General features: G+C 40.8%; 1 protein-coding gene across 1 annotated transcript in view; it reads right to left on the bottom strand.

The window, feature by feature from the left end:
• Window positions 1–260: 260 nt before the first annotated feature.
• The window catches only part of FAM186A (family with sequence similarity 186, member A), a 46739-nt gene continuing 29994 nt past the window's right edge, over window positions 261–17005 (bottom strand). Inside the window, exons 6-10 of the mRNA XM_006900264.1 lie at window positions 13800–17005; window positions 11061–11253; window positions 7383–7534; window positions 5999–6184; window positions 261–282 (exon numbers count right to left, since the gene is read on the bottom strand). The exon at window positions 13800–17005 is cut by the window's right edge and continues 7 nt beyond it. Coding sequence (XP_006900326.1) covers window positions 261–282; window positions 5999–6184; window positions 7383–7534; window positions 11061–11253; window positions 13800–17005 — 3759 coding nt within the window. The remainder of the gene's footprint in view (window positions 283–5998; window positions 6185–7382; window positions 7535–11060; window positions 11254–13799) is intronic.

Below are 17005 nucleotides of genomic sequence, written 5' to 3'. Positions count from 1 at the left end.
TCTTCTTTTCCCCATGAGGTAGCTGGTGGATTTGGATCACATGTCTTTTGGTTGGCAGCACAACTCCTAACCCTAGGCCGTCAGAGCTCCTAGTAGTTATTGTTGCCTGTAAATGAGTACGCTCAACTTGAAGAACTACAGACAGAACAGCAAAGCAAAAAGATTGACAAATAAGCGTAAACACATACAAGACAGCAAAATAGATGTTTTATTGAAACGAACTGAAATTTACCTCAACATGCTTGTGTTTAATTTTATATTCACTTAGGAATCTCCTTAAGCCTGGAAACAAGACAAGAAAATTATTGTTATTACATTTGTAGACATAGGTGACTCAAAGAAAACCAGGATGCCTCCAGAACTCTAAACACTATTTAATTCATAAAAGTCACCTTACTTAGGCAGAATGTTTCTCAGGACTTGACAATAATTTATTAGAAAGTACTCTTGTACTAACATAATACATACATATATAGAACATCGCTTAGATATTGGCAGAGATTGTTATTTCTGAGTATGGACTTACCTGTATTGTCTACATTTTGTACAGTGTACAATTACTTTTTGTCATTGCTGGTGGTGTTGTGTGCTGTTGAATTGGAACCAACCCATAGTGGGGTTTTTTGGAAGCATAGTGGGTTTTTTTTTAATCACATGGGAGGAGACTATCCATCCTTCTCCCCCAGAGCAGTTCATAGATTTGAACCACGTGCCTTTTGGATTGTAGCACAGCTTCTTACTACTAGATAATGGGATTTTTCATAGGAAAAGTTTGTTCATACAGATTGAATAGATATGGAGAAAGGATAAACCTGATGCATACTTTTCCTGATTTTAAACCATGTAGTTTTCCCTTATTATTCAGTGGCCTAGGGGCAAGAAGGTGTACTGCAATACTGAAGGCACACAGTTCAAGGCCACCAGCTACTCCATAGGAGAAATATAGGCAGTCTCCTCCTGTGCAATTAACTGCCACTGAAAACCTGCCAGAGGGTCAGTTATGGATTGGTTCCGACTCTATGGTACACCACCACCACAATAACACAGTCAAAAGACTTTGCGTAGTCATTATAACACAAGTAAACATCTTTCTGGTATTCTCTGCTTTCAGCCAAGATCTATATGACTTAAGCAATGATATCCCTTGTACTATGGCTTCTTCTGAATACAACTTGAATTTCTGGCAGTTCTCTGTTCCAGCCACTTTTCATAATCTTCAGCAAGATTTTACTTGTATAGGATAGTAATCATATTATTTGGTAATTTCAATATTCTATTGAATCATTTTTTTGGGGCAATGGAAACAAATATGGATCTCTTCCAGTCACTTGGCCAGGTAATTGTCTTCCAAATTTTTTGGCATACACTACTTAAGTATGCCCAGGGCTGCATCTGGCGGTTGAAATATTTCTGTTGCTATTGCATCAATTCCTGGAAACTTATTTCTTGCCAATGCCTTCAGTGCACTTTGAACTTTTTCCTTTGTTACCACTAGTTCTTGATCAAATGCTACTTCCTGGTACAATGTTGACCTATTCTTTTTGGTACAGTGACTATGTTTTCCTTCCATTTCTCCTTTTTTTTTAAAAAAAAAGTGAGAAAAAATATATATATAGGTTGTTGTTGTTGTTATGTGCCGTCGAGTCGCCTATGACTCATAGCGACCCTATGTACAACAGCCCTAAACTCCGCTCTGTCCTGTGCCAATCGCACCGTCTCTGACACTCCCATCCCAATTATCCCAGTCATGAATCAATCCACCTCATAGAGAGCCTTCCTCTCCTGCGCCATCCCTCCACACTCCCAAGCATGATGTCCCTCTCCAAGGACCGGTGTCTCCTCACAACATGTCCAAAGTATGTTAGACTGAGCCTCAGAATCCTTGCCTCCAAGGAGCCACCTGGTTTAACCCTATTCCAGGACAAATCTGTTTGTTTTCCTAGCAGTCCATGGTATTCTCAATACTCTTCTCCAGCACCACAGCTCAAAGGCATCAATTCTCCTTCTATCCTCCTTGGTCATTGTCCAACTCTCTGATGCATAACAAGTGATTGCAAAGACCATGGCCTGTATCAAACGCACCTTAGTCTCCAGAGAGACACCATTGCTCTTCAGTACTTTGGAGAGGTCCCTAACAGCAGACTTTCCCATGGCAATGCGCCTTTTAATTTCCTGGCTGCTGGTACCAAGACTGTTGACTATGGAGCCAAGCAAACTAAAGCTGTGTACAATCTCAATCTCTTCACCATCCATCCTGATGCTGCCAATTGGTCCAGTGGTGAGAATCTTCGTCTTCTTGACATTGAGCCTCAATCCATATTGTAGGCTGTAGTCCTTGACACTCTGCAGCAGGCGCTTCAGGTCCTCTTCAGTTTCAGCAAGCAGGGTTGTGTCATCTGCATAACGCAGATTGTTGATAAATCGTCCACCAATCTTGACCCCACATTTCTCCTCATAGAGCCCAGCCTCCTGGATAATCTGTTCTGCATATAGGTTGAAAAGGTATGGAGATAGGATGCATCCCTGGCATACGCCCTTCCCAATTTTGAACCATGCAGTGTTCCCTTGCTCTGTTCTGACGACTGCTTCCTGGTCCAAGTATAAGTTTCGCATTAGAACGATCAAGTGTTCTGGGATTCCCATTCTTCTCAGAGTCAGCCACAGTTTGTTATGATCCAAACAGTCAAATGCCTTTGCATAGTCAATGAAACACAGATAGACATTCCTCTGGTATTCCCTGTTTTCAGCCAAGATCCATCTAACATCAGCTACAATATCCCTAGTACCACGACCCCTCCTAAACCCAGCCTGGACTTCTGGTAGTCTTCTGCTGATGTGCTGTTCCAGTCGTTTTTGGATAATCTTCAGTAAAATCTTGCTTGCATGTGAAATCAGTGAGATTGTTCTGTAGTTTCCACATTCGGTTGGGTCACCTTTCTTTGGGATAGGAACAAATATAGATATATTTAGAATTAGTGAACTGGACTCAGTTTGTTGTTGTGTTAGATGCTTTTTAGTTGAGTTCAAACTGTATAGCAACCCTATGAACAACAGATCTGAACCCTGCCCTGTCTGTGTCAACTTTGCCATACTCAAGATCATTACAGCAGTCACTGTGTGAATCCATCTCATTTATGGTCTTCCTCTCTTTGGCTGACCCTCCATCTTTCCAAACATGATGTCCCTCTCCAAGGAATAGCCTCTCCTGACAACATGCCCAAAGTTTGTGAAATGAAGCTCTGTCTTCTTTGCCTCCAAGGAACGCACTCTGAATGTACTTTCTCCAAGACATATCTGTTTGTTCTTTTGGAAGTCCATGGGATATTCAGTTCTCTTGTCCAACACCACTACTCAAAGGCATCTATTCTTTTGTCATCCTTATTCATTGCCCAGCTGCATAAGATGTGATTGAGAAGACCATGGTCTGAATGAGGCACACTTTTGTCTTCAAAATGACATCTTCACTTCTCAGTAATTTATAAAGGTCACTGTCTGCAGACTTTCCCAGTACAGTATATCTCTTGATTACCTGATTGCTTTAATTGTGGATCCAGTTTAGATGATCCCAATTTTGCTGGCAACATCCAAAACATCTTAGTCAGGAGCAAGTTGAACATAGGCCTTCCTCTCTCCATCAGGCCTAATCAAGGTATTCATTGACTTTGGCCACATCAGTGTCATAGAGCTTCTTTACATCTTGCTTAATCTGGTGCTTATTGGCCTTGACATCTACAATTAACACAAGTGTGTAGTTCGTTTCTATCTTCTTCAGGGGTCAGGAGTCAGAGGAAAGTTAAAGATGGCAGGCATGGTGGTTAAGTTTGTTTATCCTGGACTCACCCTTCTGGGGGTATTTAGGCTGCCTTCTAAGTCCCAGTGCCTTGGGCTCCTAGAAGTTGGGTGATACGTGATATGCAAATCTTTTTACTTTCTTTTTTTTTTGTGGTTTTGTGGCTGTGGCTGCCCTTCAGGACTGCCTTTCTGGTTTTTAACACCTTTGCTTTGGCTTTAGTTTTGTGGGGGGCAGGGGCTTGCCTCTTCAGTTTTAGTGTCGTCTTCATAAAAATGCCCTTCCAATTCTTTTTAGGCTTTCTGCATCATTTAAGATTTTGCCCATAGAATCCTTCACTATTGTAACTTGGGGCTTGATTTTGTTCTTCAGTTCTTCCAGCTTGATAATTGGCAAGCATGTTCTTCTCTGTTGGCTTTCTGACTCAAATCCTTTAAATATTTCATTATAATACTTTGCTTTGTCTTCTCAAATTGCCCTTTATAGACAGCACTGGGAAAATCTGCAGTCAGGGGCTTCTCCAGAGTACTGAGAAGCAACGATATCAGTCTAGAAGTATACCTGATTCAGGCCATGGTCTCTACAAATACTTACTATGCAACAGAGAGCTGGAAAACAGAAGAAGAATCATTACCTTTGAGTTGTGGTGCTGGAGAAGAGTATTGAACATACCACGGACCACCAAAAGAACAAATAGGTCTGTCCTGGAGAAGGTGAAATCAATTTTCTCCTTGGAGGCGAGGATTTTGAAGCTCCATCTCACATATTTTGGGCATGTGGCCAGGAGGGACCAGTCCTTGGACAAGGACATCATGCTCCAAGGGTTGGAGGGACAACTCAGGAAAAGAAGAGCCTGGATGAATTGGACTGACAGAGTAACTAGGGTAGTGGGAATAGATGTTGGAGTAGTTGGAGTCATTGAGACTGGCTTAGGACAGGGCCAGCCTCAAAGTTGTTATACATAGGGTCACTGAGTCACAGGTGACTCGATAGCACATAACAATAGCATGCAAGCATGTATACAATAACCAGTAATAATACATATACGAGTTAGTTAATTAGGTTGTTTAGAGGGATATTTGCAATCTATTTGATGGTAGTAAAGGGTTGTGTTTTGGGGGTTGGGGTTTTATATTTTTTGCTTTTTTATGACTCTAAAGGTGTTCTGGTGACTCAGTGGGCAATGTTTTGTGTTGCTAACTGAAATGAAGATCAGACAATCTGCTACCACTAAGATTTACAGTCTAATATGAAGAAATGCTCAAAATCACTGGCAAGAAGTGAGATGCAAATCAAAACCACACCAAATGTACAATGATTTTGAAAAATAAATAACTTGGGAGAGACTAAGAGCATTTTGCTGAGTGAAATATCTGAGTCACATAAGGACAAATGTTGCATAAATCCACTATTGTGAAAATAGGAGGCTAAATGAGTAAGACATGTATAAATGTTCAGAAAGGGAAGGCGGAGGGTAGTGAGTGGCAGAAAAAAAGGGGGATGCAGGAAATCTCTGAAATAGCAAAGTTTAGTAGGTAGAGGATAAGTGAAGTAATGGTAAAGATTCAATGGGGGCATGAAAAGGGGAGGTGGAGCTTAGAGCAATGTCAATTACATAAAATATAATGTACTCAAACACATTGTATAAAACACAAAGTTCTTGTAAAAATAAAATAAAGATGACCAGAAAGGTGGGGGAAAAAAAGAAGGAAAAAAAATATTTACCGTCTAGGGATCAGATTGAAGGTTGACATGACTCAAAATAGATTTAATGGCAGTTGATTTGGGTTTATAGTTTTGGTTATTTTATGATTCTAGAAAGAAAGGTCTGGAGATCTACTTCCAAAAAATAAGCCATTGAAAACTTTCGTGTTGCACAGCTCTATCTCTGATATTCACAGGGATTGCAGGGATTTGGAAATGACTCAGTAGCCACTGTTCTTTGTTTCTTTGCTCCATTTTCCAAGTTTATGACCGGCATGACAATCATATAGGTGTTGTTGTTGGTTATTGTACATATGTATACATGTTATTGTTGTTCTGTGTCATCGAGTCACCTAGGACTCATAGCAATCCTGTGTATAACCACTTTGAAGCCTGCTCTATCCTAACTTTTCAAACACTTTAAAACTAAGTCAAATGAGGTAAACAAAAGAAATTTTTTTGCTTAACCAAAGGTCCAATTGCCAGAAAGCTCCCTTTACTTACCGTGATTGAATGAATGCTAGAGCTTTTCTGAAGGTGTGGTGAATATCTAACTGGAGGAGCCGAGGAATATCTGGATACCCACCCAGCTGCGCCCAGAGTGAATGTATTGATTCCTTCTCTGTTACTGGGTAGCTTGAAGTGGCTAGATCAGTATTCCAGATGGGCTCCATATGGTCCATTTGTTGGCTAGAGAATTAGAGAGCATTAGTTTGGAAGCACCAATTCTCCTAAATTTGATAGGCAATCAAAATATATGAATCTTATTTTTTCCTCTTTTTAATCCCATCCCATTATTCTATCCTGTAACAAAGAACCCTGGTGGTGCCAAGGTTAAATACTAACTAACTACAAGGTCAGCAATTTAAACCCTTCACTCACTTCATGAGGGAAAGATGTGACAATCTGCTTCTGAAAGATCACAGCCTTAAAAATCCTATAGGATTCTACTCTGCTATGAGTCAGAGTAGATTAAAAGGCAACATGGTTGAGTTTGAGTTTTGTCCTTTAAAACCCTCCCCCAGCACCTCTGAAGATCATTATGCATGCCCACTTTTAAATATCAGAAAACCCAAAATCGGCGAGCTCTGGTGGCCTAGTGGCAAGAAGCTGCACTGCAATCCCAGAGGTGTGCAGTTCAAATCCACCAGATGCTCTGCTGAAGAAGGAGGAACAATTGCCTCCTGTACCAGTCAGATCCGATTTGACGGTACACACATAAAAATAAATATATATATATATAATAATAATAATGATAAAAGAAAACCAAAATCTCTGTAAAGTTCATTAAAATGAATAAAATGTAATAATAATTTAAAAAATAATAAAAGGAAAAAGAAAAAAGGAGAATTTGCAAAAATAGTTGCCAAAATTGTACTTCCATTACTCTACCAAGTAATCAATTTAAAAATGACTTTTTTAGTTTCATGGACTATTCAGATTATATGCAGGGTATTTCCTCCACAGTTTTACCTTTTTTTCTTCCCAAAGTTTTTACTTGCTTTTTAAAGAGAAAAGAAAGGGCCAATGCTTCTACATTTCTTTATCGTGTTTCTCAAAATATTTTGTTGAAACATGTGTGTAAAGCTGAGATGTCTTCCCCTTTGCAAAGGCTGTCTCTCTTTAATATATTTTTTCTTTGCAAAAAACTGGGAGGGAGGGAAATTGTTTCTTAATTTAAAAATCAGCTTAATTTTTTAAAAGGAACTCAAAATTCAATGTTAAAGATTAAGTAGAAATATAGTATGTAAAAAAAAAAACCCTTGCTTTCATGAATACTTTCATTCACTATCATAATTAAGAAAAATAAGAAACTCTTGGATAGAAAAGAAAATTAGGTCCATAAATCATCCAAATTATCTTTAATGCCAACCATTTTATCACATACCTAAAATACTTGAATGTGTCATCTTGTCTGTTTTCATCTATTGGTAACTCTGGGAATGGCTGGTGAATTAATTTGGTGGAATCAGGTATTTGCTTTTCATCAATAGTCAAAGGGATTGGTTGACTGAGGTTCAAGTTATACATCTTTTGTATCTAAAAACAAAACCCACAAAATAAAAATTAAAACAGAAAAAGAAAACTGAATACAAAGGGTTAGAATCTTTGAAAGGGTCATATGATTTTCCGTAAAGTATAAATCCTCCTTTTCCAGAGATTTGCAAATTTCTCTTCATTCTCTTCTCTCTTTTGTCCTTTTCCCCTCTTACAACACTTTCTAAGCCTCCGCTGACTCCCAGCAAGCAAGCAGAGTTGGTAGTTGGAAGCTATGATACACAATGATATGTAGACCCCTTGGTTCTATTCTATGTGTGACTTTAGTTAGTCACTTCATTTATGTGCACCTTTTCCTCCTCGTTTCTAAAAGGATAACAATACAGGTGGTTGTAAAAATTGTGAAGGGTAATAGAGGTGAAAGCACTTTTAAAGAGTCTTTTACAGCAGATTTTGTCCCATTCCATTTGTTGTTTTATTTTTGAGTGCTGCTTTTATGGGTGTTGCTTGTAGATGAAGAAAAATTAAATCCTAACCAACTTCAACCTCTTCTTTATTTACCGTTATGTTGCTTACTGGCACAATTGTGAGGATTTTTGTTTTCTTTATGTTGGGGTATAATAAAATCTGTTCTAAGGACTTTCAAAAAGTGCTAAAAAGTAAGGATGTCACATTGAGAACTAAGGTACCCCTAATCCAAGACATGGTAATGGTTTTAATCACCTCACATACGCGTGTAAATTGAAAAATTAATAAGGAAGATCAAAGAAGTAGTAATGCCTTTGAAATGTAATGTTGGTGGAAAATAGTGAATAAAGAATAGACTGCAAAAAAGAAGCTTTGGTGACATAGCCTATAGGGTGTTATGCTTCTAAAAAAAGGCCATATGTCTTCAGTGATTTGAATGGCCCCTCAAGAGAAGAATGGGGATCTCCTCCCATTAATAATTACAACTTCAGAAACCCAATAGAAGGTTATTATGAATTGAATTGATGATGATAATAAGTAATCCAAAAGAACAAACAAATCTGTCTTGGAAGAAGGACAGCCAGAAGTGTGAGGATTGTGAGACTTCGTCTGACATACTTTGAGCATGTTATCAGGAGGGGATAGTCCCTGGAGAAACACATTATATTGGGTAAATTAGAAGGTAAGCAAAGAAAGGAGAAGACCTTTTCCAAGATGAATTGACACAGTGGCTGTAACAGTGGGCTTAAGTATAGTTTCTTATGAAGATGCAGGATTGGACACTGTTTTCTTCTGTTGTTGAAAGATCTGTAAGGTGAAACTAGCATTATGGCACCTAACTACTTTGTAAACTATGAAGAATTATACAATCATAATGATAGTATATTTATGGAATACTTATTAAGACCAGGCTCTTTTAAGAACTTGTCATATTAACTTACTTGATATTTACAGCCATTTATGAAGTAGATAATATTATTTTCCTTGTCATACATAGAGGGAATCTGAAACTCAGAAAACATCAGCTGGCCCACGGATCCTTGCCTAGCATCTGAAAGAGCTTATTTGGACACAGACAACCTGGTAGCAGAGCCAACCCTTCTGACCACTACTTGAACCCACTGTAAGATAGTTACTCAAGTCTATCCTTCTTCTCTCTCATTTTTTTCCTCTTCCTTCTTTATGCCTCAATATCATCTACCACAAGTACCTCTAGATTCCAACTCAGATATTTATTAGTCTAATAACATAGTTTCAGAGTAAAGAACTCCAATCTCAGCTGACAGTTTAAGAAGTTCACTCACTCATTACCATTGAGTCAGAATCAATGCATAGCTGACTCTCCAGTGAGTTTTCTAAAGATATAAATTGTACAGGAGGAAAGTGCCCATCTTTCTCCTATGAAGAAGCTGGTGGATTTGAACTGTCTGCCCTAGGTTGGCAGCACAACTCCTTACCCACAAGGCCACCAGAGCTCCCTAAGAAAGTCACTATCACTTCCCAAATCATACTGATCATCAAATTGGTAGTTATCTCAAGTACATATGGATAGATATTAGTATTTAATGAGAACTTCTGTGCCTGGTGCTATGAAAAAAAAATTAAACCCTTCTTCCTATAAATTTGTATTCTTAGACATTACTTCCTATAAGTTTTGAGGAAAGAATTCTCACCAAGAACAACAAAACCTTTAACTGTAATAAGAACAAATGCAAGAATCCTCAGGTCACAACTTGCCACAATTTCTCCACAACAATGCCACAGTCTCTCCACCATCACCAGAGTCTTGCCTTTATGGTCTTCCTCAAGTCTTGCTGCCACAAGTCTTGCTTGCCTCAATTATTGCTCCTCAGTGTGGGAAGAACGCTTTCTCTTATCCTAGTTCCACAGTTGTTGATGATTTGCAAGACCATGTGTCTGCAGTTAAGGTAGCTGGAGACAAGAGAGGGCTGATTCTAAAGGCTAAAAAAAAGCCAACTTTTAGGCTCACACGACAATCATATAGAAGGAGATTGCCCATCTTTCTTCCATGGATCAGTTGGTAGATTTGAACTGTGTGCTTTTGGTATGGCAGCACAGCTTCTTACCACTAGCATAAGTTAGTCATTTGGCATTTTTATTATATGTATTTGTCTTTGACTTAATGATAAGTGTGTATCTTATATGCACAGGCAGAAATTTCTATCTTTTGTAATTTATTTCATATTCATCAATTGAAAACGAAACTAACAAACATAAACGACAAAATCTCAAAGCATTATCTTTTTTTTTAAATTTTATTTCATTATTTTTTGTGTGTACTGTCAAATCAGATCTGACTGATATAGGAGGAGATTGTTCCTCCTTCTCCAGCAGAGCATCTGGTGGATTTGAACCGTTCAAAGCATTATCTTAACAGTATATATTAACCTTTTAAAAATTCCACAAGATATAATAAGCTTATTTCTTTCTTTAATGTTAATTAAATCTTAAAATAAATAGCCTGATTTAAACAATTTTTTTAAAAAAAGCATTACCACCAATAATCAATTAGAGAAAGGTTTCTGGTAGTATAGTGTGTTACATGTTACAGTACTAACTAGTCAGCTGTTTAAACCCACCATTTCCTCCCCAAAAGAACAATGGGAAGTCTCCACTCATAAAAATTTACAGCCTTGAAAACCCAATGGGAAGTCATTATAAGTAGGAATTGACTCAATGGAGGAGAGTGATCAATTGGAGAGCAATGGCTGAGGTTACATATTTATTGTTGTTGTTAGTGCTGCTAAGTCTCTGACTGCAGACACCCTGTGGATGACATAGTGAAACCTTGATCTATCCTGCACTATCCTCATGACCTATGCGATGCTTAAACCCATTCACTGTTGCAGTCACCATGTCAATCCATCTCATTGAGGATCTTCCTCTCGCTCAATTAACCTCTACTTTTCTAAGCAGTTATGTATCTGCTTAGAAATACGTGATAGGACAATTAGGAAAGAGTTGAACATATCTGAAAAGTCTCTTCTATTCCTGCCAGTATTCCTGCTCTTTCTCAATTTAGAAGTTTCACAAGCAAATGTTATTTTCAAAGCTTACTGCTTTCATTTTTCTTACCCACCTGACTAAATAAGTACATCATTTCCCTCAAGCACTGATTCCGTTTCTCCTCTGCAGACTTCTGCTTCTCAGTCCAGGCTCTCATCACCCTTTTCTGGTAGTTATCAATTCTGGTCAACATTATGTAGAGATCTCGGACTTCATAGCCTTTCCCAGTGTTTTCAATGGCTTTCAATCGTTTGATTATGTTGTTTCTTGAGAAAATGAACAAGGATCAGAGTGAGAGAGTTATTGGTCTTACCTCATCAAATTTGGGTCCAGTTTTTCAGCTCATTCCTATTAATTTAGAGAGGCTGTGTAATGGGGTTAGGAAGCTTACTTATCTGGATCTTAATCTAGCTACTCTATGACTAAACTCTAAAACATCTGGTTATCATATTTTTACTAGCTCAACACCAAGTCCTTAGTGTTACTGTAATATTGCTTTTTTATTATAGTATTTTAACATATTTTTTTAAATTGAATATGCCTTCTTATAATGCTTCATCTCAAGTATTTTGGGCATATTGTTGTTAGGTGCTGTCAAGTCCAGTAGCAACCCTATAAACAACAGATCTGAACTCTGTTCTATCCTGTGCCATCTTCACACTTCCTAACACAGTAGAGCCCATTGTAGCAATCACTGTGTCAATCTACCTGCTGGATGATCTTCCTCTCCTTCACTGACCCTCCCAAGCATCATGTCACTCTCCAAGAAATAGCTCCTCCTAGCAACATGCCCGAATAGGTTTCACATGAGCACATTTAAGTGTTCTGGGACTTCCATATTTCTCAATGTCAGAAACAACTTGTTATGATCCACATAGTCAAATGCCTTTTCATAGTCAAGAAAGCACAAATTATACATTCTTCTGGTATTCTTTTCTTTCAGCCAGGATCCATCTGATATTAGCGATGACATCCCTGGTGCCATGGCCTCTTCTAAATCCTCCCTGAACTTCTGGAAGTTCCCTATCTATCTACATATTGTTATGAGAAGCTATTCCATGGAGAGGGGCATTATGCTTGGGAAGGTTGGCAAAAGAAAGTAAGAGCCTCAACTAGATGGGTTGACACAGCAGCTGTGACAATGGGCTCAAGTGTGTCAGAAATTATGAAGATGGCAGGTGATAGGACAGATTGATAGGATCACTTTGAGTTGTACTTAATTTGACAGTACCTAACAACAACACTTCCTAAGCAACATATCTCTGGAAACTCTATGAACTTTGAGAATCAACAACAGTTACAGGAAGGCTTTGGGTCTTTTGTTCGTAGGGTCACTATGAGTTGTGCTAGACTCGATGGCAATCAACAACAATTTGTAATATAATTTACCATAAGAAATAACATAGTCAATTTGATCTGACTTTGGGGAGTACTGCTATGTGCAAGAAAAAAAAAATTTTAAAGCCAAATTCACTGTTGATGAGTCAATTCCAACACACAGTGACTCTCTGTTGGGTTTTTAGGCTGTCAATCTTTCTCTTACAAAGTGAATGTTAGAGTTGCCCTACCAAGCTTTTGTGGTGGAAAATACTTTGAATATAATCTGTATATTCCATGAAGCTAAGAAAGTAATTTTTAAATGGATTGTTTGGTAAGGTAAGGTAGCTGACTGTTAGCTGACCCTCCAGTAGGTATTTTGAGGCTATAAATGGCACAGGATGAGGTTTTGTCCATCTTTTTTCCTTCAGAGTCCCTAGTGGATTCCAGTCACCAGAGAGATGCCCCATTTGGTTTAGCCATGCAACTCTCTACAAATTAGTGATAGATAGATAGATAGATAGATAGATAGATAGATAGATAGATAGATAGATAGATAGATAGATAGAGATGGATGTTGTTGTGGTGGTGTACTGTTGAGTTGGAACCAACCCATAGCTGATTTTCTGGCAGGTTTTCAGAAGCAGTTAATCACAAAGGAAGAGAATGCCCATCCTTCTTCTATGGAGGAGCTGGTGGATTCTAACCACATGCTTTGGGATTGCAGCACAGCTTCAATCTGGTGGCCACTAGGCCACCAGTGTTCCCTTAGATAGCATTTCTTATTTCCAAAACGATATGCTTTTTTTGTTATCTTAAATACACTTCTACCTCTATTGCATTGGGAAAGTCAGCTGTCAGGGACCTCTCCAGAGTACTGAATAGCAACGACATCAGGCTGGAGACTAAGGTGTTCCTGATCTGGGCTATAGTCTTCACAATTACGTGCTATGCATTGGAGAGCTCAACAGTGACTAGGGATGATTGAAAGAGAATTGATGCCTTTGAGCTGTGGTGCCAGAGAAGAGTATTGAATATATGATGGCCTGCTAGGAGAACAAACCTGGAGAGTTGAAGCCGGGCTGCTCCTTAGAGTCAAGGATTCTGAAGCTTTGTCTGACATACTTTGGGCATGTTGCAAGAAGGGTCCAGTCCTTAGAGGGACATTATATTTGGGAGAGTAGAGTGACAGTGCAAGAGAGGAAGACCCTCAATGAGATGGATCAGTTCAGTGATTGGGGTAGTGGGAGTAGGTGTATCAGAGACAATGAGGTTGGCACAGGATAGAGCAGGGCTTAGGGCTCTTGTACATTGGGTCGCTATGACTCACAAGCGACTCGATGGAACATAACAACAACAACAACCTATAATCTTCTCTAAGAGGATCTTTTTCAAACACATTATTTGATAAGTATGAACATAATTATAGGCAATGAGGGAGGATGGGTGAAATCAGGACTATCCAGAAAACTGGACAGAAGATAGTTATACATACCTGGCACGCTGGATGAGCCGATAGGCAATGTACTTGTGGAATAGGTATCCCAGCTGAACTGAGTCTATACAAAGTGTCTCAGTTATGAGCTTCCTAGCTGCTATGTGTAGCTTTAAAGGGAATCCAGAGGTTGCTATGGCCTGACTTAAGAGCATTAGGTTTTTCCTCTGAGCTGCCACATCAACAAAATACTTCTCTTTAAGCTCTTGTGGGGAGGAATATGGCACATTCAACTTGAGTTTCTTGGCAGTTGAAATTGAAGTCACTGTCAAGGACTTGTCAATATGAGGGAATCTGGATTTCCCATCCCTTTCAGAAAATGAAACAAGTGATGTTTTGCGTTGTTGAGTAGTAAGAGGTGGTAGTGATACTATAGGCTCCCTGAGAGCCAGAAAGGCCTCCTTTTCAATATGAGAAGTTTCAGTTACTGGTGTCTTGGCATAAGCTGTGAGAGAAGGCTGAACCCTTCTAAAGTGCTTTGTGGCCAAATCATCTTGGAGCATCTTGCTTTCTTCAGAAATGTCAGATACTTCTGGAATTTGGACCTTCTCAGTGGTGAAAGGGACTTGTGACACCTTGAACTCTGGAGCACCGGGAGGAGCCAATGCTGATTTAAATTTCAGAGAAGAAATAACCTTCACTCCTTCCCTGCTTTTCTCAAAGTCAGAAGAGAGTAAGTCTCTCTGGGACTTTCCAGGAATTTGGGAAGCCCATAATGTAGGAGACTGCCTAGGGGTAACAGGGACCTGTTGTGGGGAAGGTTGCTTGGGAATGGGAAGCATCCTTCGTGCCATGTGCATCCCAAGAGTAGAATGGTCCAATGGAGGGGGATGGAGTATTTGATGTTGATCAGAGAGAGTAAAAGGTCTAGATTCTAGGGTCTCCCCACGGACAGAAAAGGCCTCAGACTTCTCAAGAGAGACACTGGAGATCTGTACTGAGGTGGGTGGTTCTCTATGTTTAAGAGGCTGCCTGGGGGTGGGAGGGGTCTTTACTACCAGGTGTGGTGGAGGAATGCTAAGGATGGAAAGGGACTCTGATGCTAGGAACCCCCTACGGATAAGTTCACCCCTATAGGAAGGAAGGGTCTGTGGTCCTAGTAACTTATCAGGGTGAGAATCAAGCCCCATTTCTGGAAGCGTCTCAAGGGCATAGGATTGGGTGAGAAGAGACCTTGATTTCTTCACAGGAGAAGACACCCTAGACATAGAGGGTATCTCAGAAAACACAGATGTTGCCACAAACTGGCTAAGGCCTGGGGAGAATCTTTGTATAAAGGATTGCTCAGGGGATAGAGAGTGTTCCAATTTTTTAAATGGTTTAAGGGCAGAAGGGGCCATTGTGGGGGGCTGCTTAGTACTTGGTATGAAGGACTGATCTGTAACAGAAAAGATGCTCTTTTGGGGGGGGTGTCCTGAAGGAGGTCCAACCTGGAGTTGCAAGTGTTGTCTGTCAGTGAAAGGAATTCTTGTTCTTAGCTCCTGCTCAAGCACTGGCTGGGCCTGTGCCTGGGTGATGGGGATCCCCAGTGGCTGAACTTGCTTAGGGGTAGTGAAAGGAATGCTTGCTTGATTGAACGGTCCTGAAGTGACAGGAACCCTCAATGCTCGAGCCTGTATTGGGGGTTCAAAGGTCTGAGTCTGCATGAGAGTAGTAGGAGTGTCAACTGACACCCTAGCATTTTCTGGTGTGATGGGGACTCCCAGTCTCTGAACTTGTCCCACAGTGAGGGGAGCTCCCTGAATTAATGAGATCCCTGTCGCCTGGGCCTGTTCAGAAGAGGTAATGATGTCCAGAGTGTGGGTCTGCTGAGTAAGAGGCTTTTCCAGAGTGGTAGGGACCCCTAGTTTCTGGGCCTGCTCTGCAGTGATAGGGACCTCTAATGCCTCAACCTGCTCAGAGCTGATGGGAGATTCCAAGGACTGAGCCTCTTTGGTTGTGAAAGGATGCCTCAGTACATGAACCTGTTGAGGTGAGAAAGTGGTCCCCAATGCCTGCATGTACTTTGGTGTGAAGGTGATCTGCTTTGTGTAGAGATCCTGTCCTGGGCTTAGAGGAGCAGAATTTCGATTTGATTTCCTTGGAGGCTTCTGCAGGCCACGGGCCTGTCCTGAAGTGAGTGATTGTTTCAGTGCCTGAGTCCACTTAGGGGTGATAGGAACCTTTAACACCTGTGCTTTATCCAGCATGAGAGGGGATCCTAGTTTCAGTACTTGTTTAGATGTAAAAGGAATGTGCACTTTTGGGGCTTGTTCAAGGGTGATAGGAGCCCTTAATTCCTGAGTCTGTTCAGATGTAAGGGTAGCCCCCAAACCCTGATATTGTCCAAAGGCAGAGCTGACCCCCACTGCCTGAACCTGCTGACGAGTAAGAGTAATCTCCTGTGTCTGGGCCTGTTGAGGAGTGAGAGTGACCCCCTGTGCCTGAGCCTCCTGAGGGGTGACTGTGACCACTGGTGCCTTAACCTGTTGAGGGGTGGGAGTGAGCCCCAGTGTCTGAGGGGGAAGAGAGATCCCCTGGGCCTGGGCCTGCTCAAGGGTGAGAGTGACCTGAGCCTTTTCAGGGCTGACAATGATCTTCTGGGTCTCTGCTTGCCTAGGGGTGACAGTGACTTTCTGTGTTTGATGCTGCTCACAAATAAAAGTTACACTTCGTGTCTGGGCCTGTTCAGGGGTGAGTCTGAGCCCCAGTATTTCGGCCTTCTCAGCAGGAAAGGTGATCTCCGGCACATGGGCTTGCACAGGGGTAAGAGTCACCCCTTGTTCCTGAGACAGCTGAGGAGTGAGAATAATTTCTTGTGCCAGGACTTGCTCAGGAAGGAGACTGATTTCTAGTGCCTCGGCCTGCTGAGGGCTCAGGGTGATTCCCAGTGCCTTCATTTTTTGAGGTGTAAGACTGATCCCTAGCGCCTGGGCCTGTTGAAGAGTGAGTGTGATACCCTGTGCCTGGACTTCCTCAGGGGTAATGTTGATCCCCAGTTCCTGAGCTTGCTCAGGGGTAAAAGATATCTCCAGGGCCTGAGCCTGCTGAGGAGTGAATGTAAATCCCTGTGCCCAGACCTCCTCAGGAGTGAGCGAGATCCCCAAGGCCTGAGCCTGCTGAGAGGTGACGGTGATCCCCTCTGACTGAGCCTGCTCAGGGGTGAGGGTGATCCCCAGTGGCTGAGCTTGCTGGGGAGTGAGGGTGATCTCCAGTATTTGAACTTG

The sequence above is a fragment of the Elephantulus edwardii genome, unplaced genomic scaffold (assembly GCF_000299155.1).
Source record: "Elephantulus edwardii isolate Elephantulus edwardi_28Jun2011 unplaced genomic scaffold, EleEdw1.0 scaffold00278, whole genome shotgun sequence".
In the NCBI taxonomy this organism is placed as follows: domain Eukaryota; kingdom Metazoa; phylum Chordata; class Mammalia; order Macroscelidea; family Macroscelididae; genus Elephantulus; species Elephantulus edwardii.
Note: the sequence above shows the minus strand (reverse complement) of the source record. Positions and strands in the feature narration are given on the sequence as shown.